Source organism: Phyllobates terribilis, unplaced genomic scaffold (genome assembly GCF_046119375.1).
Source record: "Phyllobates terribilis strain yellow unplaced genomic scaffold, ASM4611937v1 Scaffold_12__6_contigs__length_324123572, whole genome shotgun sequence".
Classification (NCBI taxonomy): Eukaryota; Metazoa; Chordata; class Amphibia; order Anura; family Dendrobatidae; genus Phyllobates; species Phyllobates terribilis.
The window spans coordinates 195852761-195879086 of NW_027362772.1; the positions used below are offsets into that span (position 1 = coordinate 195852761).

At 40.5% G+C, this 26326-nt stretch overlaps 1 protein-coding gene across 1 annotated transcript in view; it reads left to right on the forward strand.

Moving 5' to 3' along the window:
* LOC141173197 (visinin-like) overlaps positions 1-26116 on the forward strand; it is an 83436-nt gene extending 57320 nt beyond the window's left edge. The window contains exons 2-3 of the mRNA XM_073657822.1: positions 18994-19105; positions 23680-26116. Coding sequence (XP_073513923.1) covers positions 18994-19105; positions 23680-23771 — 204 coding nt within the window. The 3' untranslated portion in view covers positions 23772-26116. The remainder of the gene's footprint in view (positions 1-18993; positions 19106-23679) is intronic.
* Positions 26117-26326: the final 210 nt, after the last annotated feature.

The following is a 26326-nucleotide window of genomic DNA, read 5'->3' on the forward strand; positions in this document are numbered from 1 at the left end:
AGACACCCACACTCATCTCCCAATGTTCACTAATTGTACCTGTGATTAGACGCCCCCTTTTTCCACCATGTCACTCACCCTGGCAGTCCAGCGCACGCCATTAAGCTCTCACCACGTGAGTAGTGTACATAAAGCACACACCCACAGTCTGGAAATGTGAGCCCCTGTCTCCGCCAGCAGCACATACCGGAAATGATGTCACTGGAACGCACGCCATGCTGCGTGGAACGCAAAACGGAAGTTCCGCCCCCTAGTGATGTAAACCGGAAGTGAGGTCGCTGGAACACATACCAGAGTCAGTGGAACACACAGCATGAAAGCACATACATAAATGGTTCTGGCAGCAGCACCAGAAGGTGCCCATAATCGTTTTGCAGTACCAATCTGCAGATAACCACCTCAAATAATCATAAACTCATAGATGGTTAACAAAAGGTACACATATAGTCAAACTAAGGGTATGGTATATTAGATTCACCACTGTGGAAAGCACAAATCTATAAAAGGGATACAGTAAAATTTATTATTGTGTCTCCATTGAAAAATAATGGAAGACAGGAAAAAATCCCATTTCTATTGTAGGTAAGTCTCAGTGTTATTCACACATTCTAACTCATCTGCCCTTAAATATTTGTTTATTGTTAAGATAGGGATAAAAATAAAAAAATTCCCATCGTAATAGTGGGTGTAAACAAGTGATAGCCCTCACGGGCGATTGTCACCAAAGCTGATATCTTCTTGCCCCCTAATATCCTACTCTGGATTAAATGAAACTCGAGAAGCTCAACTGCTCATTAAGACCCCCTGGGGCCATCGACTCCATCCAAAAAATCCAACGGGCTTCCCGCTGGAGAATTCTCTTATTCCAATCTCCCCTCCTGATAGATTGTTCCACAACCTCCAAAGCTCTAAATGAGATACATTCAACGTCACCCCCATGCTTTGAATTCACATGCCTGGCAAGTGGTGTGTCCCTGCCGTGTCTTATATCTCCAAGATGTTCACCAATTCGAACACGTAGTTCACGTTTGGTTTTCCCAATGTAATCCATTGGACATGTACACGTACAGAGATATACCACTCCTGACGTTCTGCAGTTCGCAAAACCTCTCATGTCGTACACCCGGTTTGTCACTGCACTTTTGAAGCTCTTTGATGGTGTCACAAATTTACAGAAAGAGCAGTGCCCACACCTAAACGTTCCATTAGACCTGTTTTGTAGCCAAGTATCCCCCCTATTTTTACTTGGAGTAAAGTGGCTATGTACAACGGCATCCCTAACCGATCTCCCTCTCCTATACGTCACCGAGGGTGTTTTGGAGACAAGGCTCGCCACATCTGGATCGACCTGCAAAATACTCATATGTCTTTTAAGGATATCCATGACTCGTCTCAACTGATCATCATAGGTACCGATCAGGCGTGTAATGGATTCAGAGTCAGGTCTATCCCTTGGGGTAAGAAGGGATGATCTATCTATTTCCTTTACTTGCGGATACGCCCTGTTAATTACTCGTTCAGGGTACCCCCTCTCATGGAATCTCCCTGATAATTTACATGACTCAGACTGGAAATCATTCCACGTGGAGCAGTTCCTCCGTATTTGAAGGAACTGCCCCTTGGGAATGCCCCTCTTGAGTGGGGGAGGATGAAAGCTCCCCCACTCAAGGAGGCTATTTGTTGCCGTTGGTTTCCGATATTGTGACGTTTTCAAGGTGCCATCTCTACTCTTTGATATCTTTAAGTCAAGGAAGGAGATATTCTCCAACCCTACCTCACACGTGAAGGATAGTCCAATGGTATTCATATTCAGATGCGCCACAAATGACCGAAAGGACGCCTGGTCACCTGCCCACAGGACAAGTATGTCGTCTATATATCTACCCCAAAAAAGTATTCGTGGGGCCCAGACGACATCCTCGTCCCTGAACACAATGGTGTCCTCCCACCAGCCCAGGAGCAAATTAGCATAAGTGGGGGCACAAGGGCTCCCCATTGCTGTGCCCCTGAGCTGGTGGTAACACTTCCCATTAAATAAGAAAAAGTTGTGACGCAGGACAAAGTCCAATAATTCCAAGAGGAACTTGTTGTGTGGTCCAAAATGTGTCCCCCTGCTCCTCAGATAATACTCGACAGCCTCCAACCCCACTTCATGCCGGAAGGCATCAAAACTATGAATTAACAAATGTGGAATTATATACTTAACAAAAAAGTGTGAAACAACTGAAAATATGTCTTATATTCTAGGTTCTTCAAAGTAGCCACCTTTTGCTTTGATGACTGCTTTGCACACTCTTGGCATTCTCTTGATGAGCTTCAAGAGGTAGTCACCAGAAATGTTTTTCACTTCTCAGGTGTGCCCTGTCAGGTTTAATAAGTGGGATTTCTTGCCTTATAAATGGGGTTGGGACCATCAGTTGTGTTGTGCAGAAGTCTGGTGGATACACAGCTGATAGTCCTACTGAATAGACTGTTAGAATTTGTATTATGGCAAGAAAAAAGCAGCTAAGTAAAGAAAAACGAGTGGCAATCATTACTTTAAGAAATGAAGGTCAGTCAGTCCGAAAAATTGGGAAAACTTTGAAAGTGTCCCCAAGTGCAGTTGCAAAGACCATCAAGCGCTACAAAGAAACTGGCTCACATGAGGACCCCCCAGGAAAGGAAGACCAAGAGTCACCTCTGCTTCTGAGGATAAGTTTATCCGAGTCACCAGCCTCAGAAATCACAGGTTAACAGCAGCTCAGATTAGAGACCAGATCAATACCACACAGAGTTCTAGCAGCAGACACATCTCTTCAACAACTGTTAAGAGGAGACTTTGTACAGCAGGCCATCATGGTAAAATAGCTGCTAGGAAACCACTGCTAAGGACAGGCAACAAGTAGAAGAGACTTGTTTGGGCTAAAGCAAACAAGGAATGGACATTAGACCAGTGGAAATCTGTGCTTTGGTCTGATGAGTCCAAATTTGAGATCTTTGGTTCCAACCACCATGTCTTTGTGCAACGCAGAAAAGGTGAACGGATGGACTCTACATGCCTGGTTCCTAGCATGAAGCATGGAGGAGGAGGTGTGATGGTGTGGGGGTGCTTTGCTGGTGACACTGTTGGGGATTTATTCAAAATTGAAGGCATACTGAACTGGCATGGCTACCAGAGCATCTTGCAGTGGCATGCTATTCCATCCGGTTTGCGTTTAGTTGGACCATCATTTATTTTTCAACAGGACAATGACCCCAAACACACCTCCAGGCTGTGTAAGGGCTATTTGACCAAGAAGGAGAGTGATGGGGTGCTACGCCAGATGACCTGGCCTCCATAGTCACCAGACCTGAACCCAATCGAGATGGTTTGGGGTGAGCTGGACTGCAGAGTGAAGGCAAAAGGGCCAAAAAGTGCTAAGCATCTCTGGGAACTCCTTCAAGATTGTTGGAAGACCATTTCCGGTGATTACCTCTTGAAGCTCATCAATAGAATGCCAAGAGTGTGCAAAACAGTCATCAAAGCAAAGGGTGGCTACTTTGAAGAACCTAGAATATAAGACATATTTTCAGTTGTTTCACACTTTTTTGTTAAGTATATAATTCCACATGTGTTAATTCATAGTTTTGATGCCTTCAGTGTGAATGTACAATTTTCATAGCCATGAAAATACAGAAAAATCTTTAAATGAGAAGGTGTGTCCAAACTTTTGGTCTGTACTGTACCTTGTGACCTCATCAGATTTAAAATGATGTAATAAAAACTTGGAATTTTTTAATATAACTTTTTGGAGCTGGAATTTTTCACTTCTTTTTTGCATAGGGGCTGACTGCCTTCTTATCATCCTGCTTTTTTGGGTCACATGATTCCATTTCTCTTCTTCTGCACGTATATTGAAAGTTGCTTCTCTGCAAACATCTGAATAGCTATTTCTACTCTGTCATTAGCTTGTGCCGGAATGCTGAAAAGTTCTCCTCTTGCATCATTCTGAAGAGATTCTTCTGCTCTGTCAAGGAAATCTTCATATTCATTGATGAGCTTCTGTGTAGCTATTCCCTCCTGAAGACTTTACACCTTTTCCTCTAACAGAGTCACAAGCTTGCATTTTAGGCACGTAAAGATTGTCTTTTTCCTCTGGCAAGTCTGTAAATGTATAGCACACATTGCAGCACACCATATTATTATTATTATTTATTTATATAGCACCATTGATTCCATGGTGCTGTACATAAGAAGGGGTTACATACCAAGTACAGATATCACTTACAGTAAACAAACTAACAATGCTAGACTGGTACAGAGGGAAGAGGACCCTGCCCTTTCAGGCTTACAATCTACAAGGGATGGGCGAGGATACAGTTGTTGAGAGTAGAGCTGGTCGTGCAGCGGTATGGTGGAGCGGTGGTTACTGCAGGTTGTAGGCTTGTCGGAAGAGTTGGGTCTTCAGGTTCCTTTTGAAGGTTTCCACGGTAGGCCAGAGTCTGATATGTTGGGGGGTAGAGAGTTCCAGAGTAGGGGGGATGCATGGGACAAATCTTGTACGCGATTGTGGGAAGAGGAAATAAGAGGAGAGTAGAGAAGGAGATCTTGTGAAGATCAGAGGTTGCATGTAGGTAGGTACCAGGAGACTAGGTCACAGATGTATGGGGGAGACAGATTGTGGATGGCTTTGTATGCCAGGGTTAGGGTCTTGAACTTGAGTCTCTGGGCAATGGGAAGCCTGTGAAGGGATTGACAGAGGGGAGAGGCCGGGAGTAGCCGGGGGACAGGTGGATTAATTGGGCAGCAGAGTTTAGGATAGATTGAAGGAGTGCGAGTGTTAGGAGGGAGGGCAAAGAACAGGAGGTTGCAGTAGTTGAAGCAGGAGATGATGAGGGCATGGACTAGAGTTTTTGCAGAGCCTTTGCTGAGGAGTGTGCGGATCCAGGAAATATTTTTGAGTTGGAGTCAGCAGGAAATGGAAAGGGTTTGGATATGTGGTCTGAAGGAGAGGTCTGAGTCCAGGGTTACCCCGAGGCAGCGAGCTTGTGGGACTGGGGAGAGTGGGAATATGCAAATAATCTCCCTCAAGCTTTAATTTCTGGTTTGTCAATGTCACTGCATTGTTACTGTTTTGCTCCTGATGGTGGAAAAATCTTTTTCTTCCTGTATACTACAAATTACAACCTGTTCTCACATTCCCTAATAGTTATTAGGTGTGCTATTAGGTCGATTCCCAAGCAAAAGGTCACTGGTTTGAATGAAGGAGCAGCCATGAAAATTTCCCAAGAAAAGGGAAACCGCATCATCCAGCTCATCGATAGCGGTCTCTTGGCCAAGAAAATTACCAAACTGCATCATGTTAGTGCAATGACAGTTGGAAGAATACGAAATTACGTCCGTCCATCCATTCCAAAGCCAAGAGGTGGATGTCAAAGCAAAATATCAGAGCCAATAAGTCAGCTCATCACAAGGTCTATCAGTTCTGGTACAACAAACACAGCAGTGGAGGTAGCTCATATGATTCGTAATAGTGAGATCACAGCCATCCATGCAAGCACCTTGCGACGCATGTTACATAAGTCTGGAACGGTGGCCCGAAAAAAGGTGAAGAAGCCGCGACTTCAATATCGTCATAAGAAGCGTTGGCTCAAGTTTGCAAAAAAGTACGAAAAGTGGATAATAAAAGATTGGAAACAGGTGATTTGGAGTGATGAGATAAAAGTCAATAGACTAGGCTCTGATAGGTGCAAATGAGTCTGGAAGAAACAATCGAAAAAGGGACTAACGGATTGAAAAATTAAAGAAACTGGCAAGTTTGGTGGAGAAAGCCTGATGATATGGGGTTGTTTTACAGCCAAAGGCATTGGATACTTGACCAGGATCGATGGTGTTCTCAATGCTGAGCTACAGTATATGTGAGTATCATACAAGATGAGTTACTTCGTACACTCAAGTACTATGAATATGAAAAGAACGACAGTGTTCCAGCAAGAAACGTCCTGAAGCATGCGTCGAGATTGGCGAAATGGTTCAATAACAATGAAGTGTTGGTGCTGGCTTGCCCTCTGCAGTCTCTAGACCTCAACTCAATTGAGCACTTGTGGATAGAGTTGAAGAAAAAGCTGTATCCATATCCAAGTAAGTTGAGCAGTATGCACAAACTTTGGGAACATGTAGAAGAGACTTGGGATCAGATTTTGATTGAGAGATGGCTGAATCTGATCGAGAGCATGCCCAGAAGGATTCAGGCAATATTGAAAGCCAAAGGTCGGTTACAAAATAATAAACATTAACAATTAGATTGGTAAGAGCAAAACAGTAACAATGCAGTGACATGACAAGAATCTGCATAACTAATCATATGCAAAATAGTTGCAAGTCAAATTAATGTATGAGATGTATGAGATGATTGTCTATAAAATGACGGTGGTCTCCGAGGTAGTGGATGGTGAGATATTAAGCCTGAAAGTCAAAAGTTCAAAACAAGTTTTCAAATCAAACTGAATTGTTTTTTTTTGAAGAGGTGAGAAGGAGCCTGGACAGAGGGGTACCTGTGAATATAGTATTTTTGGACTTTGCAATGGTATGTGACACTATTCCACATAGATGCCTAATTGGAAAATTTGTTTCCTACATGTATAGATTATAATTCTCCTATTAGGCATCTGTGTGGGACAGTGGGACTCTCTGGGGGCGGTCTTGGGTATCAATATCTACATGGATGTATGCAGCACAGTCTCGTAAGATGTTCATGAATTACCAAACTGAGTATTTGGGCATCCATATGGCAGATGAGATTCGATGTGAAGAAATGTTAAGGTATGCAGATAGGCACTAATGTGGGCATCGTTTGGTTTAGAAGGAGTGAAACTAGGAGAGTCACTTGTAGAGAAGGATCTGATACTTATAGATCACAGATTAAATAGCAACATGCAATGTCAATCAGCTGTTCCTAAAACCAGCAGGATATTGTTATGAATTAAAAGAGACTTGGATTTTTTGGGACAGAGATATAATTCTACCACCCTACAAAGCATTAGTGTAACGTCATCTTGAATATGCAGTTCGGTTCTAGGCACTAGTTCATAGAAAGGGGCTAGAAAAAGTGCAAAGAGGAGCCACAAATCTAATAAGGAGTATGGGCGATTTTTAGATACAAGGAAAAGTTAAAAGAATAAAATGCATTTAGTCATGAGAAGAGACATTTAGAGGGGACATGATTAATTTATACAATTACATAAATAGCCCATGCAAAAAAGATAGTCATAAACTGTTCTAAATGAACTTCTCTCAAATGACATAGGGCAAACTTTTCATCTAGTGAAAAAAAAGTTCATTCTCCAAAGTAAGCCTTCTTTACTATGTGAACTAATAAGAAGTTGTGCAATGTAGAAACCATGCTTTCAAAAAAGCATGAAATGATTTCTTAGAACTTGATAAAATAAAAATAACATAAGTTTAAAATTCTTGTTCTACATGTCGATTCAGTCAACTGACACCTTGTGATCAGCAGGCAAAATGTGCTCTTCTAAGGCAGGTTGTTTCATGCACTATAGTTGTACCTATACCCCTTTCCATTATTCAATATTTCAGTTCTTCAATACAAAAAAGTGAAACTCATATATTATATAGAGTCAGTACAAATAGAGTGATCTATTTCAAGTGTTTATTTCTGTTAATGTTGATGATTATGGCTTACAACCAATGAAAACACAAAAGTCATTATCTCAGTAAATTAGAATAGTTAACAAAAAACACCTGTATAGGCTTCCTACACGTTTAAAAAGGTCCCTTAGTCTGTTTCAGTAGGCTCCACATTCATGGGGAAGACTGCTGACTTGACAGTTGTCCAGAAGGCAGTCATTGACACACTCCACGAGGAGGGTAAGCCACAAAAGGTCATTGATAAAGAAGCAGAGTGCTGTATCCAAGCATATTAATGGAAAGTTGAGTGGAAGGAAAAACTGTGGTAGAAAAAGGTGCACAAGCAACCGGGATAACTGCAGCCTTGAAAGGATTAAGAAAAGGCCATTCAAAAATTTGGGGAAGATTCACAAGGAATGGACTGCTGCTGGAGTCATTGCTTCTAGAGCCACCACACACAGACTTATTCAGGACATGGGCTACAAGTGTCACATTCCTTGTGTCAAGCCACTCATGACCAATAGACAACGCCAGAAGCATCTTACCTGGGCCAATGAGAAAAAGACATGGACTGTTGCTCAGTGGTCCAAGGTGTTGTTTTCAGATGAAAGTAAATTTTGCATTTCATTTGGAAATCAAGGTCCCAGAGTCTGGAGGAAGAGTGGAGAGGCCACCATCCAAGCTGCTTGAGGTCTAGTGAAGTTTCCACAATGAGTGATGGTTTGGGGAGACATGTCATCTGCTTGTGTAGGTCCACTGTGTTTTATTAAGACCAAAGTCAGTGCAGTGGTCTACCAGGAAATTTTAGAGCACTTCATGCTTCCCTCTGCCGACAAGCTTTTTGGAGGTGGAAATGTCATTCTCCAGCAGGACTTGGCACCTGTCCACACTGCCAAAAGTACCAATACCTGGTTTACAAACAACAGTATCACTGTGCTTGATTGGCCAGAAAACTCGTCTGACCTTAACACCATAGAGAATCTGTGGGGTATTGTCAAGAGGAAGATGAGAGACACCAGACCCAACAATGCAGATGAGCTGAAGCCAGCTATCAAAGCAACCTGGGCTTCCATAACACCTCAGCAGTGCCACAGGCTGATCGCCTCCATGCCACGCCGCATTGATGCAGTAATTTATGTAAAAAGGAGCCCCGACCAAGTATTGAGTGCATTTACTGAACATACATTTCGGATTTTAAAATCATTTTTCAAGTTGTTGTTATAAAGTATTCTAATTTACTGAGATAATGACTGTTGTGTTTTCATTGGCTGTAAGCCATAATCATCAACATTAACAGAAATAAACACTTGAAATAGATCACTCTGTTTGTAATGACTCTATATAATATGAGTTTCACTTTTTGTATTGAAGAACTGAAATAAATTAACTTTTTGATGATATTCTAATTTTGTGAGAAGCACCTGTATATTATGGAATTGTGTAACTATATGAAATGTCATTAGGATTTGCAGCTTGCTGCAATTGCTCCTTAGTTTATATTTTAAGCATAGAAAGAAATATTTTACCCCTTCTAAACTCACTGCTTTCCTATACAGATGGCTGAGAGAGCACAGATGCATCTCATAATGTTTTCTAAAAAAAAGATTTCACACTAACTTTATAATTTTGTTCAGTGCAGTTTTTAAATTGGATTAAAAGCATAAAATTGTAAACTTTTCTTTCTAAATATTCTTGCTACAAAAATGAGGTTTTTCTTTAAATCTTAGTAGAGGAATCATGCTGCAGAGAAGGGTACATATAATATAACAAGCTACTTTGTATTTTTGCCAATAAGGAAAATGAGAATATTAAAATTGGCACTGGCAGATGTCACATAATCCAAGCAGGTACAAAATGTCCAGGAGAAGAATTACTAATCTATAAAATTACCAAAATAACGCAGATTTCTACCTTCGTGGAGGACAACTAAGGTTATACTGTATAAATGTATGAAGCAATGTTTGTGATTTTTATTCCCATGAAGTGATTAAAAAAAGAGTTTTGCATTTAAAATGTAGATAAATGGAATCACAGAAATACACTTTAACCCCCTAAACTAGGTCTAGTCTGGATCTTTTTTCATTTTTTTTCCATCAATGCATTGCAGTAACCATAATTGTTTTAAGTTGATACAGCTGTATGAGGCCTTGTTTTTTGCAATATAAATTTTATTCGTCAGTGACAGTATTTGGAGAAAGAGGAAAAAACATCTATTCTGCTGTTGATTTTGACATTTCAAATTTTACACTATTTATGTGCAGCACAAGTAAAACATTATTCCGTGGGTCAGCTTGATTAGGATGCTATTAAAAATATCTTGTATTACTTTTCTGCATGTTTGAAAAAAAGCACCCCCACAGCCCTCCACACATAGAATGATTGCTCCCACAGCCCTCCACACATAGAATGATTGCTCCCACAGCCCTCCACACATAGTATGATGGTTCCCACAGCCTCCCACATAGTATGATGGTCCCCGCAGCCCCTACATACAGGTTGATGGACCCATAGCCTCCATACACAGTATAATGGTGCCAAACACACCCCACACACAGCTTGATGGCCTTTACAGTCTCTCACGCACAGTATGATAGCGTCCGAAGTCCACTATACAAACAGTTTAATGACTTCAACAGCCCTGCACAGAGTAGGATAGCCCAAAGAGCTGCTTAGTAACAGAGCATAATGGCCCCATAGCCCCCACACACAGCATGATGGTCCCTATAGTCTCCCACACAAAGTATGATGGCCCTAGAGTCCCCCACACATAGCATGATGGCCCCTACACACCGTATGATGCTTCCACTATAATTGACTGTCAATGGATGCTACTCACCCAGAACTGTTCCACCGACACACTCCTCTGGTCTGTTTTGTGAGTGGACTGAGGATCCACACACTCCAAATAGCATTAATAAGCTATAAAAAAAACTTTTACTGTATGCAATTTATTTTAGTACAATTTCATTACCAATTTAATATTACATATATTACCATACACAGAAGAAATTTCTTAATCCTTGTTTGGCAATTGTAAACATATTCGTTTGGCACAAATGCCTCCGACATGAGATCCAGACTTCAAGACATGTAGCAGACACAGAAGCAGTCAGCTCCAAATGCACTGACTTAGGCTATGTTTCGGGGGAACGCCCCATTTCTCAAGCATGTGAGTTGGAACATTGCAGAGGTTTAAATACTTAATCATTATCATCATTATTATTATCTACATACATAAAACAGCTCGGATTACAAATGTGCACCACAATACCCAGTAAATATAAAAATTATTGGCATAATAAATTCTATCGAGCCACCTTCACGTGATAGTAACACATTTATCATATTAGGAACTGAAGAATTCATAGTGAGCAAAGTTTCTCATTGCAGCAAACGTTTACCATTACATCTGAATAGTCACTTACAGAGTCTTCCAAAATTAACCATCTAAGGTCAGACATAACGTGTCTCCTTTCAAAAAAGTGTTATGCAACATGAATTTCACCATTTTATCATCTTTTTTTTCCAATTTATTTATAATTTTTCAGAAATCTTTTCTTAAAAAAAAAAAAAAAAAAAATCTCTTTTCTTTCTTTCTTTCTCCTTCCTCTTCCATAAACCTTTTACATATTTACATGTTGCTAAACACTATTCATTTAGTATTATTTTTATGTATATAATTTATTTATTTATTTTACTCACTTAGATAGCGCCATTAATTCCACAGCGCTTTACATACATTATCATCACTGTCCTCATTGGGGCTCACAATCTAAATTCCCTATCAGTATGTCTTTGAAGTGTGAAAGGAAACCAAAGAACCCGGAGGAAACCCACGCAAAAACAGAGAGAACATACAAATGCCTTGGAAATGTTGTCCTTGGTGGGATTTGAATCCAGGACCCCAGTGCTGCAAGGCTGCAGTGCTAATTACTGAGCCACAGTGCTGCTGTGTTATTTTAATAACTTTAATAATATACATAACAATTACCATATATTTATTTTACAAATAGCAACTAGGATCATAAGTGCACCCCATGACACCCAGAAAACATAAAAACTAAAAATATTAAATACTATAGAAACACATTCCATGATAGTTGTTCATTTAAGCCCTTAGGAATTAAAGAGTTCCTAGTAAAAATTCAAAAAACTTCTCTTTGCAGAAAGCGTCTTTTTACTATATCTGAATTGTCACCTACAACTTCTTCTAATATTAACCATTTGAGATCGGACACAGGCATAAATTGGCCAATTCATGTCTGCCTAAGAGCCATCCACAATGCGACCTTCGTTGTTGGGAACCTAACCTAATATGAAACCTCTCCTGGGATGATAGCGTACAAATTATATGGGTGGGTAGGAACAAGCTGTGATTAAAATCGCCATAGAATGATGGGTGGAGTGCTTGGTAAGAGCACTGTGTATACAGGTTCCCTGCAAAGAAGGTTACCTTGTCGGTGGCTATTGGGCACACATGAATTGGCCAATTTATGCACTGAGTATCTTCATTTGAATGCAATGACGAACTGGGACTGAAATTCAGCCCTGGCATTGGAATGCACATAGGCCCATGCTTTCCCTACATCCTTTACCCTGCCTGGAGGAAATCAAGATTTACTACATGACCAATATTTTTAATAATACTGCTATATAAGATTTTTTATTATTATTAATAATAATAATAATAATATTATTATTATTACTATTATTATTATTAATAATAATAATAATATTGCAATATAACAGACAAACACCACCAGACCATAACCACATATTTTTAGCAAATACTGCATTACAAATACCACTATACTGATCATTAACCAAAATCACTGTACTAGGACTGATATTACCACCATACAGTGACCATATAATTGTAATTTCAGTTCTACAACAGTGTTTTGCAGACCATATATGTGTGTACTGTTCAGGTTCTCACCAGTGGTATGCTTGCGACTGTAGTCAGTCATTATTCCTTTTCTTCTCCATTTGGCCCAGACCACCATGATCACTTCTTCAATCCATAACCTGTTCCTGCAAAGTGTAACGCACAAACATCTTTGGCTAACTGCTTCACCAGCACACTGCTTACATTTCCCCACCTTTATACAAACCATACAGTGCTATAACCAGTGACCTAGAAAGTAATATTGTCCCTTCTGTGCCCTGTATAGTAATGGTACCCTCTTTTTGTGCACCACACAAAAGCTGTGTCCCCTCTGTGTGCCTACAAAGTAATAATGTTCCCTCTGTACTTCCTCATAGTAATAATGCACCCAGTGCTACCTTACAGTTATACAGTACCCTATAGAAATAATGTTGCCATGTGCCTCCTTATAATAATAATTCCCCTTTAAAACTAATCTTCCTTGACCCCTTATAATAATAATGACCCACATCTCTTTCACATAATAAAAACACCCTCTTTGCTTTCTCATGAAAATGATACTGCCTCCTCTGCTTCACTTGTAATGATAACGACCCCCCAGTGTGCCTCCTTATAAGAATACCTCTCAAAAGTGCCTTTTTATTGTAAGAATGTCTCAGAGCCGGGATGTAGCATGTGTCCCCACAGCAAAACTCCTATAATTGTACATAGGCACAGTCACAGAAGAGCATACTTTTAAAAACACGGAATATGTATTTCAGCACATACACAATTATTTTGCCTCTACTGACACCCATTAGTGTTTACCCTCTATGATACCCTTTCTATAGCCACCATAGAGTATGATACCTCAAAAAAATGCCCCTATACAGCAGTGGTTCTCAACTCTCGTCCTCAACCACAGCTCCCCATGTAGTATGATGGTCACCACAACTCCCCCACACAGTATGGTGGTCACTAAAGCCCACCATTCAGTATGGTCATCCCAGCCACCGCACACAGTATGATGTCCACTTCAGCCCTCCACACAGTATAATATCCAACACAGCCTCCACAAAGTTGATACACCCACAGTATGATATCCACCACAGCCTTCCACACATTATGATTTATACCCCAGCTTCCCATATAGTATGATGTCCACCACAGCTCCCCATACAGTACGATATCCACCACAGCCCCTACACAGTGTGATGTCCACCATAGCCCTCATAAATTATGATGGCCACCACAGCCCCCACACAGTATGATGTCACCCACCACCTCTCCATAAATTATGATGGTCACCAAAGCCCCTATATAGCTCACCCATAGATTGTGATATCCTCTACAGCACTCATGCAGTATGATGGTTGCACAGCTCCCTATATACATTATTATGTCCTCCACAGCCACCCATACAAAATGCTGTCCCCGACAGCCTCCATACTGTACATTATGATGTCACCCACAGACCACCATAGAGTATGATACACCCACCATCCTACTCCCTGGCTTGGTAATATAAGAAATTGAAAAAACTTTATAACGTATTTTTTTCGGACTATAAGACACACTTTTTTCCTCCAAAATTTTGGAGGAAAGTAGGGGGTGCGTCTTATAGTCTGATATATATATATACTGTGGCTGTGGGTGGTGTGGGGGGAGTTAGAGCAGAGGAGGAGCGGGGCACATGAGGCAGTAGCCCGCTGCTGCATCCTACACTGTGCCCGCTGCTAAAGAAAATGAATATTCACTGCTCCCCATGTCCATGGGCATGGGGAGCAGTGAATATTCATTTTCCTTAATAGCGCGCACACTGTACTTGCAGCGCAGCTCCTGGTATATGGCACCCTTCATCCCTCATCCTGGTATGTATGGTCTCCCTCATACCTCTTCCTGGTATGCTGGTATGTATGGCACCCCTCATCCCTCTTTCTGGTATGCTTGGCAGCCCCTGATCCCCATCACTCTGCACACAAAAAATAAACAATTATACTCCCCTTCTCTCTGCACCAATGCTGCATCCTGCTCTGCTGCCGACAGGGATCTTACTGTGTGAGCCGTGCATGGTGTAACTGCCATGCGCCCTCACACTGTGAGATCCTCTGCCAGACTAGTTACTGCTCCCCACCCCGGGACTGTGTGCATGGGGAGAAGTGACCATTCACTCTCCTTAATAGCACACAATGTACCGGCAGCGCGGCTCCTGCAGCGGTTCTGCGGTCTGTGTGCCCGCAATTAGAGACCATGAATATTCACTACAACCCACTCACTTTAATAGCGGGCACATGTGACCACCGGCTGCAGCAGGAGCTGTGCTGCAGGTACAGTGTACGCGCTATTAAGGAGAGTGAATGATCACTGCTCCCCACGCACACAGTCCCGGCGTGGGGAGCAGTGACTATTCCTGCACAGCATCTCACAGTGTAAGGGCACAGGGTAGTTACGCCATACGGGGCTCACACTGTGAGATCCCTGTTGGCAGCAGAGCAGGACACAGCAGTGGTGCAGAGAGGAGGTGAGTAAAATTGTTTTATTTTTTTGTGTGCAGTGTGATGGGGATCAGGGGGTGGCAAGCATACCAGGATGGAGGGGTGCCATACACACCAGGAAGAGGGTTGAGGGGGGCCATACATACCAGGATGAAGGGTGCCATACATACCAGGATGAGGGATGAAGGGTGGCATACATACCAGGAAGAGGTATGAGGGGTTCCATACATACCAGGATGAGGAGTACCATACATTCCAGAAAGAGAGATGAGGGGTGTCATACATACCAGGAAGAGGGATGAGGGGGCCATACATACCAGGAAGAGGGATGAAGGGTGCTATACATACCAGGAAGAGGTATGAGGGGGGCCATACATACCAGAATGAAGGGTGCAATACATACCAGGAAGCGGGATGAGGGGGGCCATGCATATCAGGATGGGGATGTGGGCCAAGTATAACAGGAAGGAGGGGGCCATATATACCAGGATGGGTGATATTAACAGAATTGGGGGATATTACCCCTATAACAGTGTCAGCAGCAGACCCCCTCCCCCTTAACAGGGCATTATGACCACATTTTTTGCTTACATTTTTTTTCTATTTTCCTCCTCTAAAACCTAGGTGCGTCTTATAGTCCAAAAATACGGTAGTTGCCTAATCTTGGTTCACCGTCCACCACAGCCTCCGTCTTCTCTTTTATTTTTTCTGGACATTGGACTGATTTGGATGGGGTGATGCAGTGAGATCATTGCGCCACCCAATGTCCCCTGCATGGCACCGACCTCCAGCAGGCTGCAGCTGGATGACGCCTACATTTTGCTGGAGTAAATGGAGGAGCAAGGAGCTGGTGATTCTGTGCTTTGCCCCAGCTGTTAATAATGCCAATACTGTTAATAGTGTCGCAATCAATGTGCATTTGTTAAATTTGTTTGATGACCAGTCTTACCCTAGATAAAAGGGTTAAAGAATGAAGTCATGTACAGGGATAAAGTCCAATAAAATGTGTAGCAGGGTTTTGTAGGTTGTGTAAATGTGTTAAGTTTATGGGATATAAATTGTTACAATGGTGACATAGGATTAAAACTGTTGTCATACAGTGGGGAAAAAAAGTATTTAGTCAGCCACCAATTGTGCAAGTTCTCCCACTTAAAAAGATGAGAGAGGCCTGTAATTGACATCATAGGTAGACCTCAACTATGAGAGACAAAATGAGAAAACAAATCCTGAAAATCACTTTATCTGATTTGGAAATATTTTTTTTTCAAATTTTGGCAAGATTTCTGGCTCTCATAGACCTGTAACTTCTTCTTTAAGAGTCTCCTCTGCCCTCCACTCATTACCTGTAGTACTTGCACCTGTTTGAACTTGTTATCAGTATAAAAGACACCTGTCCGCAACCTCAACCAGTCACACTCCAAACTCCACTATGGTGGACAAAGAGCTGTCAAAGGACACCAGAAACAAAATTGTAGCCTTGCACCAGGCTGGGAAGACTGAAGCTGCAATAGGCAAGCAGCTTGGTGTGAAGAAATCAACTGTGGGAGCAATAATTAGAAAATGCAAGACATACACGACCACTGATAATCTCCCTCGATCTGAGGCTCCACACAAGATCTCACCTCGTGGGGTCAAAATGATCTCAAGAACAGTGAGCAAAAATCCCAGAACCACACAGGGGGATCTAGTGAATTATCTGCAGCCAGCTGGGACCAACGTCACACAGGCTACAATCAGTAACACACTACACCGCCAGGGACTCAGATCCTGCAGTGCCAGACGTGTCCCCCTGCTTAAGCCATTACATGTCCAGGCCCATCTGAAGTTTGCTTGAGAGCATTTGGATGATCCAGAAGAGTATTGGGAGAATGTCATATGGTCAGATAAAACCAAAGTAGAACTGTTGGTAGAAACACAACTCGTTGTGTTTGGAGGAGAAAGAATGCTGAGCTGCATCCAAAGAACACCATACCTACTGTGAAGCATGGGGGTGGCAACATCAGGCTTTGGGGCTGTTTCTCTGCAAGGGACCAGGACGACTGATCCGTGTACATGAAAGAATGAATGGGGCCATGTATCATGTGATTTTGAGTGCAAACTTCCTTCCATCAGCAAGGGCATTGAAGATGAAACATGGCTGGATCTTTCAGTATGACAATGATCCCAAGCACACCACCAGAGCAATGAAGGAGTGGCTTCGTAAGAAGCATTTCAAGGTCCTGGAGTGGCCTAGCCAGTCTCCAGATCTAAACCCTATAGAAAACCTTTGGAGGGAGTTGAAAGTCCGTGTTGCCCAGTGACAGCCCCAAAACATCACTGCTCTAGAGGAGATCTGCATGGAGAAATGGGCCAACATACCAGCAACAGTGTGTGCCAACCTTGTGAAGACTTACAGAAAACATTTGACCTCTGTCATTGCAAACAAAGGATATATAACAAAGTATTGAGATGAACTTTTGTAATTGACCGAATACTTTTTTTTCCACCAAAATTTGAAAAACATTTCTTTACAAATCAGACAATGTGATTTTCAAGATTTGTTTTCTCATTTTGTCTCTCATAGTTGGGGTCTACCTATGATGTCAATTACAGACCTCTCTCATCTTTTTAAGTGGGCGAACTTGGACAGTTGGGGGCTGACTAAATACTTTTTTCCCCACTGTATACAGTATAAAGTATTATTGCAAGAAGGTTCATACTTGGATTTTTGCGCCTCTATCATAGTTATTGGCCTCTTTCAAATTATTTTAGCATGTTCTTCTATCTAAGAGTTTTACAAATGTCCCAGCAGAAACCAAGAATAGATTGTTTTTTCCAATAGATTTCTCCAGTGCAGATCACTGCAAAAACTGGCATAGGAAAAGATAATTATTTACATAGTGAAGGAGAAGGCAATATGGAAAAATGGAGAAGGACATTGGAGAAAATCATAGATACCACTAATGTAGGGAGATGTAGGGAGATGTAGTTGGCACATTTGTTTGGATATATCGCTAATGTAGGGAGATGTTGTTGGCACATTTGCTTGGGTATACCACTGATGTAGGGAGATGTTGTTGGCACATTTGTTTGGGTATACCACTAATGTAGGGAGATGTAGTTAGCACATTTGTGGGGGCTCTTTTGTGGATTGATCGTGTTCGTGGGTAATCCTGTGTGGTTGCTTATTACTTTGTTGGTATTATTATTGGCCTGTCCTACTACAGAGGCTTAACACTGAAGGTACTTTCTAATGAGGCAATCGTGTAGGTATTATTTGGTCCTGGTAAAGAACAATTTGCTGTGGTCTCTTCTGGCAAAATCTAAGAGTGCAATCTGCATGACATCCAATATCGCCGTCATACAACAATCATGTGAAATAAATTGTAAATATTAATTGAAGTATTGGATGGATATAAAAACCTAGGGTTTCTCCACGCAATACAATTGTACTACAAATAAGGAGATTCTACACCAGTACAATTAACTTTATTAAACAATTCTAATTGTGCTGAGTCTATGACACAGTCAGGGACATATCTATAATGGGTGCAAGGGTTTCAATTGCAACCAGACCCTAGAGCCTAGGGGGCCCAAACGTTCCCTTTATCTCAAATGAAAAGACTATTACTGTTAAAGGCCAGTGATAGTTGGGGGCCCTGTTTCAAGTTACGGCACTGGACACAGTATTTCTTTAGGTTATAATGCCCAGGGGTTAATCTGGGCATGTTGACAATGTAATTACTATCTACTTTTTCCACGGTTCATCTGAATGTGAGATAGCATTTTTTAAGGTTCCCAGAATATTAAGGTCACTGTACTTGTAAAATAATATACAGCATGAAGATTTTATTCTTAAGAAAAAGGTAAGGTCTTGTAAGCTAGCTTCTTCATTATTCACTTTTAAATCCTACATAGTGAAAAAAAGTAATATGTTGTAGAAAACTTATATGTATGGCTTTCTTGTTATGTAGCTAATCAAGTAATGGAACTTTTTAAACTATTTTGAAATTCAAAATTCAAAACTTTATTTCCATTGCTTACAGGCAATATTCAAGATGATTCCTCCCGAAGAACAGAAGATTCTACCTGATGATGAAAATTCACCACAAAAAAGAACAGATAAATTATGGGCATATTTTAAAAAGAAAGACAATGGTAAGCTACCATAATTGTCTGTGTTATCCCCTATGGTTTGTGAATGACAGAAAACTATATTACAAGTGATTAGATAGAGTTTATCAGCAGAATATGTGCTCAAATCAGTTAGTAGTCTGTATTAAATTATGAAGGTTCAATAGGCAAAACCCAAGAAAAAACAGAAATGAGAATATACCCTACAGTAAGTAAATCAGTAAATGGAAATAGCATGTAAATAACATAATAACTTAGTTAATGCTATTTTGGTCAAAAAAGCATAAAAACCATCCCACCTTGACAAGGTGTACACGTTGTTGTGGTGGGATGGCTTTTATGCTTGATGTACTATTTCCATTTACTGATTTACTTGCTGTTGGGTATTTCTGCTTTTTTGTTTTTTCTCTTGGTTTTTGTCTATGAAATGGCCATAATGTGAACATGCTCTTACACTTTGCATGTATACTGTGATGCTAGTCACTACTCACGAATAACCCATGAGGCGGGGTAGTCAAGAGGTCCAAGGTCAAAAGCCAAGAGAGTACGTCATAGACAGAGAGGCGAGAGACAGTCCGAAGTCAATATTCCAAGAAGGTACCAAAATTGTAGAAAGTGGAAAAGGCACTTCCAGGTAAAATTTCTTAGGGCTTTATTTCATATAAAAAAAATTACAATTTCCACATGTTGGCGGTAAAACACTCTGACCCATTTCTGGCGCTTGGTGCGCCCTTAGTCATACTCAGTGACTAAGGGCGCATCAGGCGCCAGAAACGCATCAGAGTGTTTCCTAAGAAATTTTACCTGGAAGTGCCTTTTCCATTTTCTACAATTTTTGTGAATTACTCTGTGGGTCAGAAGCTTTGGATAAGGCACTCATCGAGATGGAAACAGACAAGCAATGACATAGTACAGTGAGATCTCCCCTCCTTTTGTCATTCCAATAAGTTAGCAGATCACGACAAAATGACTAGGCAAACAGATGGTCAAGACAAATCCTAGGTCGAGCAGCAAAGATCAGAATATCAGACAAGGAGCACAGAGCAAGCGCACACCTCATGAACTAAGCTACAATTGGCAGCAATTAAAGTCAGAGATTTGATTAAATAGCCAGATAATTACTCTGGCCAAGAGACACATGGATGAAGCCCCGGCACACCCTGGTCCTGATTGGTCGGCTAAACTGTCTCTCCAGACACTGACAGCTCAGCACACCCCAGCATTTGATTGGACGGCTGAACTGTCCATCACCATACAGACAGCTCAGCACGCCCCATTCCTAGATTGGACGGCAGAACTGTCATTCACTGCATCCAGACACTCAAATAGGAGGAATCGTGACATATACCAGCTTATACTCCAGCCCAGTATTTTGATTTTGCTGAAGCTACAATAGGGCAATGAAAGAAGCAAGGGAGACCATTCATAGCAAACTATTTGAAATAATCTTCAATATCTACATATTGTTATATGAAATCTGGCATACTTACAAAATTAAATTTAGTTTTCTACATATATATGCTGCTGACTAGTGTTTTATTTTTTGGAGGGGGACATTTATTTCAGTTGCCATTAAAATAAAAGTGCTGTACAAATGTTTCTTGTTAGTCCATTTTCTTTTTTGCTTGGGGCCATCTCGTTTCGTATGATGCATCATGTGAACTCCCACCTATATAAAACATATAACGAAACGGTAAAATTATAGAGTCTGGTAAAAGGACAAAGTCCAGCCCTTGGTAGCTCCATCAGTCATTGTATTCGCAAAGATCAGTCTCATGTTGCATTTCTGACATCCGTTTAACTACACTCTGACGGGATATTAAAGATCTTCCTATCTGCTTCAACTATTCTCCTACCATCTGCAACTCGGTCCTTTAGTAGGACATTCTGGAACTTGTAGTAAAGAGGGGCATCTGGCAGCATAACCATCCTGCTGGAGCATGTTACATTAACAGTAGGTAGCATAAGATCAGTCCAAAATGGTGTCTAGGGTGGGCAAACAATGATTACAAAAAGGTACATCGTTTATTATTAATGTTGTTGTACACATATATTGACATACATCCAATAAGCCAAGTGGTCTAAAGAGAAAAGAAGTCTTCTTTAAAAAATAATTTTTACATCTACATTATTACCAAGGGATAATAGTTTGTCACATCATGATATATAACATGACAAGTTCCAGATGACAAGTTCCACGGTTTAAAACAGTCACTTTGTGAACACTTTGATTTAATCATGTTTTGCACTGGTCTGGCATTTCAGTGTGTAACTTCTCCATTCACATCCAATCTATTAAAGCACCACTCCAATGGTGCTAATAATCTAAGTTCCCTGACCCTAGTCTTATACTTACAAGTCGCTGTCTTCAGCTCTTCCTGGCGCCGTTTCGGTTCCGTGCCGCCATCTTGGACCACAACTTTTGACTGACCAGTAGTCACGGTAACCTAGTCTATTAGAACCTCATTCTGGCCTCTTTCTGGCTGTCCTATACTTAAATGAAGTAGTGACTTTCGGCTCACAAAGGAAACACTAGAGCGATCCAGCAGGTTACAAACTGGAGCGGCGCTGATAAAAGATGAAAATGGCGGCTCGTGAGTATAAGACTAGGGGCAAGGCACTTACACTAGTGTCAGTCAGTAAAAAGTATTCTAGTTACTCTTTAGAATCTGGCAATGTACGAGGGGATACCCCAAAAAAACGAGAATTACTTATTTAATTTTTTTTATTCAAGATAACATCTTGAAAACATTAATACCCTTCAAAATACTGTCCTTTAGAAGATATGCGCTTGTCCCAATGGTATTTCCACTCTTAGAAACATTTTTTATTTTCTTCTGAACTAATGCTGTTAAATGCCTCCAGCTATTTTTTCTTAACCTCTTCTATGTCCTGAAGATGCTGCGACTTCTTCATAGGCTATGTGCCCACGATGCAGAAATGAAGCAGAAAATTTCTGCAGCATTTCTGCATCTCCCTGGCAGAAAAAACGCATGCAGATTGTGCATGCGTTTTTCCTGCAGAATACATGCGGATCCACATGCGGATTCACATGCGTTTCCGCATGCAGATTGACAAGCACTTTCCAGGCGATAGCATCACTTGGAAAGTGCTTGACAACTAGGTCACACTGTATAAATCCATGCAAACAGCATGGATTTATACAGTGTGAACCGTAAAAATAAAATAAAATAAAGCTATACTCACCCCTGATACCCCGGCGTGTGCTGCAGCGCTCCTTCCTGGCTGGTTCCCGGCTGCCGGCATATCGCGAGACAGAGCGGTGAAGGGCCTGCGGTCACATGACTGTGACGTCACCGAAGGTCCTTCAGCGCTGCCGGCATGCAGAGAGAAGCCTTCGGAAAGGTGAGTATAAACTTTATTTGTTATTTTATTCTTTTTTTTTACAGGTACAGTGGTACCCAGGTCTGGATGAGAGTCTCCTCTCCTCCAGAACTGGGTACCATCCGCACATAGAGACGCATAGAATTCGCTTGGAGAAATGTACAGACGCGCATTCTATGCGTCTCAATGCAAGTCAATGGCGGGAGTTCCGCTGCGCTTCCGCAAAATTAAATGACATGCTGCGGATTTTTGTACGCAGCATAAACGCTGCGGAAAAATCCGCAGCATGTGCATAGAACATGCGGAATCCCCTTGGGGACCATGGGGTGCGGATTACCTAGCGTTTCACAAGCGTTTACGCTGCGGAAATTCCACAGCATAAACGCTTGAAAAACACTACGTGGGCACCCAGCCTTATTCCCAAGAAGGAAGAAAAACCTAAAGGAAAAGAATTTTCAGGAAACAGAAGAGGTTAAGAAAAAATAGCTGGAGGCACTAAACAGTATTAGTTCAGAACATGAAAAGTGTTTCGAACAGTGGAAAAACCGTTGGGACAAGTGCATATCATCTAATGGACAGTATTTTGAAGGGGATTAATGTTTTCAAGATGTTATCTTGAATAAAAAAAAAAAAGTAATTCTCGTTTTTTGGGGGGCACCCCTTTGTATCTACTGGCTGCTACTTTGAAATTGACAATCATGTGACAACTATCACATTCACTAAACTATGATGAAAATAAATCAATGACACAAGCAAATATAATAAACTTTGTAATGTATTTCATCAGATAAATGTGCTTCCTTCTCTACTTATTAGCCTTCTCTTCTCCTCCATCCTATCTCCATGAAGCATCAGATTACAGCTGTCTAATGAAGTCTATGAAAAGAGGAGTTTGATAAAAAGTTTTGTCTCATCCTAGAGCTGGATCCACAGCTTCACTGCTTAGTGACTAATGTATAATGCTGCTACTTCTGAGCATGTGCTACATAGACTAGGAACATCTAGTGTGTATTGTGTATGGGAGACATCATAACACCTAGATCTAGCCTGCAGAGGGAAAACTAGTGAAAATTCAGGATTATAATGATACAATGGAAGAAAAAAAAATTAGAAATTCCTCATGTACACATATGACAGCTTATTCTGACAGGTCATCTAAAATGAAAGGTGTGGTTTAAATTAAGCTTTGGATGTGAATGAAGTAAAATTTACTTTAAATCTTATGCACTCTTATTTGTTTTCTTGTTTCTTAGATAAAATTGCAGAAGGAGAATTCATTCAAGGTGTCATGGCAAATGATGACATAATGAGGCTTATCCAGTATGACCCCAAAGCACCGAAATAAAGCAAAGCATAAAATAATTCTATACATGATTACATGAAGTTTTTATGTGTTTGTGAGTTATCAAGTTAATTATACATGTTCTAATTTTCAGTACAGTAATTAAATATAAGATTGACAAACAATTATTTACATTTCCGATTTACCAGTTCCATAAAACTAAAATGTTGTATAGCAGTCAAAAAGTATTATTTCCCAGATTGAAGTAACGCAGATATGAAAATTGTTGGAGTAATATTCAGTCACTATCGGTGTATGTGGCCTTTCTTTGCATTAATCACAAAGGGAAGTGTTCAAAGCCTATCTGGTTGCCTGAGGTTTCATACATATGACCAAGTCTCTATTACAAGGCCCTAAGACCCTGCAATGCACTGTTTTGCCCTCTACAAACAAAGCTTTTAGGGGAGAATACCTCCATAATACTCCATGTGCTGCAGCATGTCCTGATTCTTATAGAGTCCATAAGAAAAAACCTGTGTGCCTCTATATGAAATCAATGAACATCGAAGGCTCATAGGTTTCTATGGGAGGCATTTTATGGGTCTGTACAACATGAATTCCTGTATATGGTTGTTGGGATGAGGCCATATAGGTCAGACAGAGACACTCAATATTAGTACATTAGTACATGACATGGCATATGTATATGTATGCTTAACATTGCAAAATAAAGAATTAGTCAATGATTCCTCTAAGATGCTCTGATCTTTTCTTTGTGGTATAAGTGATATAATCAAGATAACCACATTGACAGTTCAAAGCTGGCGTATGTCATATAACTTGTGATGCCTTAAAACAAGGCAAATGCTCTGTAACGGTAGACTTATTGAAGACATTTCGGTGACTGTCCTAATATAACTGTAGTTTGCAGAAATCCAGAGGCATACACAGGAATTTTTAAAGAAAGAGAGGGAGTTTGCAACTAGATGCTCTACTCTCCCTGCTGTCTACATCTGCCAGTGAAAGGTATAATTCTCCCATGTAGTGTTCATCCTGTACCAGCAAACTGCAGATAGCAATATATTCAGACTGTATCATAAGCCTAAAGAGGAAAGCCACGGAAAAGAGTAATGGCACAAAGGGAATTGTTTAACTCCATGTATCTTTCTTGCGTACTTTCTTGTATACCTTCCCTCAAAAATCCATGTACCTTCTGCACATATAATTATAAGAAACCATGTTTAGTTTATTTACTAATAGCAAGAATTAATTCAGAACAATTAAGAATAATGATTATTAATATTCATAACAATTTTTCATTTACAAATAGGTTATATACTATTTTATAGTTAAAAACGTTAATATTTCATGTTTTGACATCCTACTTATAAATATTTTTGTAGCAAACCCAATGTAAACTCTTGAAATATAGCTTGTTTGTAATCTTTTTTCTGATTAACATGGTATGATTTGTAATGTCTCATTCCCCATTTTGTGATAGGTATATCCTTAATATATAAGACTGTGGTAAAGAGCTTATATTTCACCAAATGCCAGAAAACTACCTAAATAGATGAAAAAACATTAAAGGGTTTGTATCATCTTTTTTCTTCGGAGCAACTGCTTCCCTGCCTCCAGGGTTCCTGCTCGCCAAGGGACATTGTGCACCTCTATTAACAGTTGGAAATGGAGGCATTGCCCTAATGGTGTGCTGTCCGATACTGCAAGCAGAGGGAGACTTGCCTCTGCAGCATCAGAGGAGAGTAGGGGCACAGAAGCTGGTTGGATCCAGTAATCCAACCACCTTCAGAGAAGCACTTGCAAGGTCTAAAGAAAAGAGCTTCCTTGCATGAGCTACTTGCTTAGGAAACCAGCCACCTCTGAAAGAATGTAGAGGTGGCTGGTAACCTAGGCAATGAGCAGTAAACTATAGAATTAAAAATCCCTCTGATCTTGAGGACAGAAAGGATTTTAAATAAGAAGAATTGCAAAGTTGCTTGTTTTCACAAGCATTTTGTAAATGTATCAGTTTAACAAGATGGGATAACCCCTTTAAAGTATTTCAAGCCTTAAAAGAACACTAAACCTGGAAGTTAATAAAATAATAAATGTGGTAATCATGCCTGCATTGTTTATCAGTCTATGGAATGTTCTGAATGTCCAAAAACAGTCTTGTAGATATGTTGCAAAGAACAAAAGGTATTCACTTCCTATTATTTTCCACTTTTGATTGCAATATTGTATTGCAAAATTATCGCAAAGTGAAAAATTAAAGGAGGAAGGGCTGAGATTTATTTGACTTGGTTATTTTGTTTTTTGGTGTTCTTTTAAGTGGTGAATTTTAATAATAATAGTGTGTCAGTGAACATTTTTGTTCAGCCCAAATAATTGTTAAAATAAACACTGTATGGCCAGTACACTTGATTGTGTCTTTTTTTTAATAATGATTTAAAAAATAATGAATACATAACATTTGAAGCATTTTATCAGAAAAATAAATTTCAGTACATACACATACCGAAAGTGAAACCAAAGAAATGGACAAGCAAACATGTTGGTATTGTGACGCTGAGTCACTACTCACGGACAAACCGTGAGACATAGAAGTCAGGAGGTCT